General features: G+C 53.0%; 1 protein-coding gene across 1 annotated transcript; it reads right to left on the bottom strand.

The window, feature by feature from the left end:
- On the bottom strand, nt 1-1552 carry SYS1 (SYS1 golgi trafficking protein). The gene is made up of 2 exons (XM_005422238.3): nt 1212-1552; nt 1-659 (listed from the first exon to the last, which is right to left on the bottom strand). Exons 1-2 carry the CDS (start codon nt 1241-1243, stop codon nt 419-421), a joined length of 273 nt encoding a protein of 90 aa, XP_005422295.1. The 5' UTR covers nt 1244-1552; the 3' UTR covers nt 1-418.
- Nucleotides 1553-1904: the final 352 nt, after the last annotated feature.

Here is a 1904-nt window from a genome sequence, read left to right as displayed (position 1 = left end):
ATGGGAAGCAGCAGCTCCCAGCCCCACTGCTCACCGTGCCAGCTCCAGCAAGAAGAGCTGACCATTGTGTTACCCGTCCAGGGCACTCCCACATCGTTAATTCCAAATGCTCCTCACGCACCGAGTTTTGCTACCTGGCTTTTAACAGTCTCATGACTGAAGAGTTGAAGGGCACACTCTCCATCCAGTCATATTAATACTTTGTGTTAACAAAATAAACATCTGCTCTTCCCCCGCTGTCAGCCGATGCCAGAGGAGTTGCTCACACTCATGCAGTCACCGAGGTCCAAAGGAAAAAAAAACCAAAACCATAAAGTCTAAACAGACCTGCTGTGCTTCTTGAGGGATGATTCTGAGGCATTGGATGCATTGTGCTGGGAACAATGACAAAACGCAGCATGTGGTTGCCAGCGGCAGTCTATACGTTGGATTTGGGGGCGGAGTTGAGGGGGATCTCCCGCAGCTCTATTCTCATGCACAGGTACTCGCCGATGGCCGCCATCAGCGCCGTGCACACGATGTGCACCAGCCACCACGTCAGCGTTGAGGGGAAGCGCGAGTTGTAGATCCAGCAGCCCAGCAGGTGGAAGAAGTGCACGGTGACGGTGAAATCCAGGCACTGCTTCCCTCGGCGGATGAAGTACAGCAAGCCCAGAGCGCTGCAAAGCAAAGGCAAGGGATTGATGAACTCCACCAGACCTGTGGAAAAGGTGCTGCAACAAGAGCTCAGTTCTCACTGCTGATTATGCAGTGGGTTTAAAACTTCTTCAAATATTTTAAGAATAGGTTGTTTCTGACCTCTCTCCTGGCTGCTGCAGCAAGACTTGCAGGGTTACAGCTTTTTAATTACATGATGGCAGGAAAATTAGATTTTAGTGCAGGGAACAGGAAGGAATTAATAGAGTATCTCCTAATACATTAGTGTTTATAGACTAATGTTTGCTGAAATCCATTAATTCTAACTTAAAATCTCCCACAAAAGCAAATCTCATTCCCAGCTGGGAAACTGAGGCAGAGAAGTGAAATTACTTTTTCCAGGTTCTAGAAAGCCAAGAGTCAGCAGTTCCCAACTGCCCTCAGCAGACACGCTTAAGAAGGCACAGGGATTTTGGGAGATGTTTGGAGAGAGGCAGTACACCACACTGAATTCTTTTACAGCTTAATGGTACGAAAGGACAAGATGCAGGCGCTCCAGCTAGCTGCAGACTTACCAGGTGAGTGCATTGAGGATGAAAGCCATCATGGAGAGCCTCCCCGGCGGGGTTGAGAAGCCTAAAATCTACATGGGACTATTAGTAGGAACAAATCGCAGCCCGAGTCTCCCGTGGCACAGCCCTGCATGGATCAGAATCTACAGGAGGAGCTGGGCATGTCTGTCTGTCTGTCTGGGGGCACCTACAGGAAAGGGAAAGGTCTGGTTCTGTGCTGAGGGGAACCACCTGAACTGGGGGTGGAGGGTGTGCGTCCATAGTGGGGTTATTTCTAGGGGGTAGGGGAGCTGTCTTTATACCGGAATTTCTATAGGGGGTATCTCTATGAGGGGGTATCACCTATAGAACGAGGTGCTCCCTCCCCACAGGAGCACAACCTGCACAGGGTCTGTCCCTATATGGGGGTACCTCCCACCATACACCGAATTGCTGTCTCTACCCCGGGTACCTATTCAGAGGGACGGCTTTACCTCCACACTGGGGCACCCACACAGGACAGGTCTGTGCATTGGGGGGCTGCTATGGGGCAGGGGAGCCCTGAGCTCACACCGGGGTGCTCCCAGGGCGGGGGGCTGTCCCTAGCACCGGGAATGCCCACACGGCAGCGGGCCCTGCCTGCCCCGGAGAGCCCCAGCAATTCCCCCGCTCCAGGGGCCTGTGCCCACGGCGGCGGCTTCCCGGGGCGCGCCCTCA

This window comes from Geospiza fortis, unplaced genomic scaffold (genome assembly GCF_000277835.1).
Source record: "Geospiza fortis unplaced genomic scaffold, GeoFor_1.0 scaffold188, whole genome shotgun sequence".
NCBI lineage: Eukaryota > Metazoa > Chordata > Aves > Passeriformes > Thraupidae > Geospiza > Geospiza fortis.
This window is presented reverse-complemented; position numbering and strand designations above follow the sequence as displayed.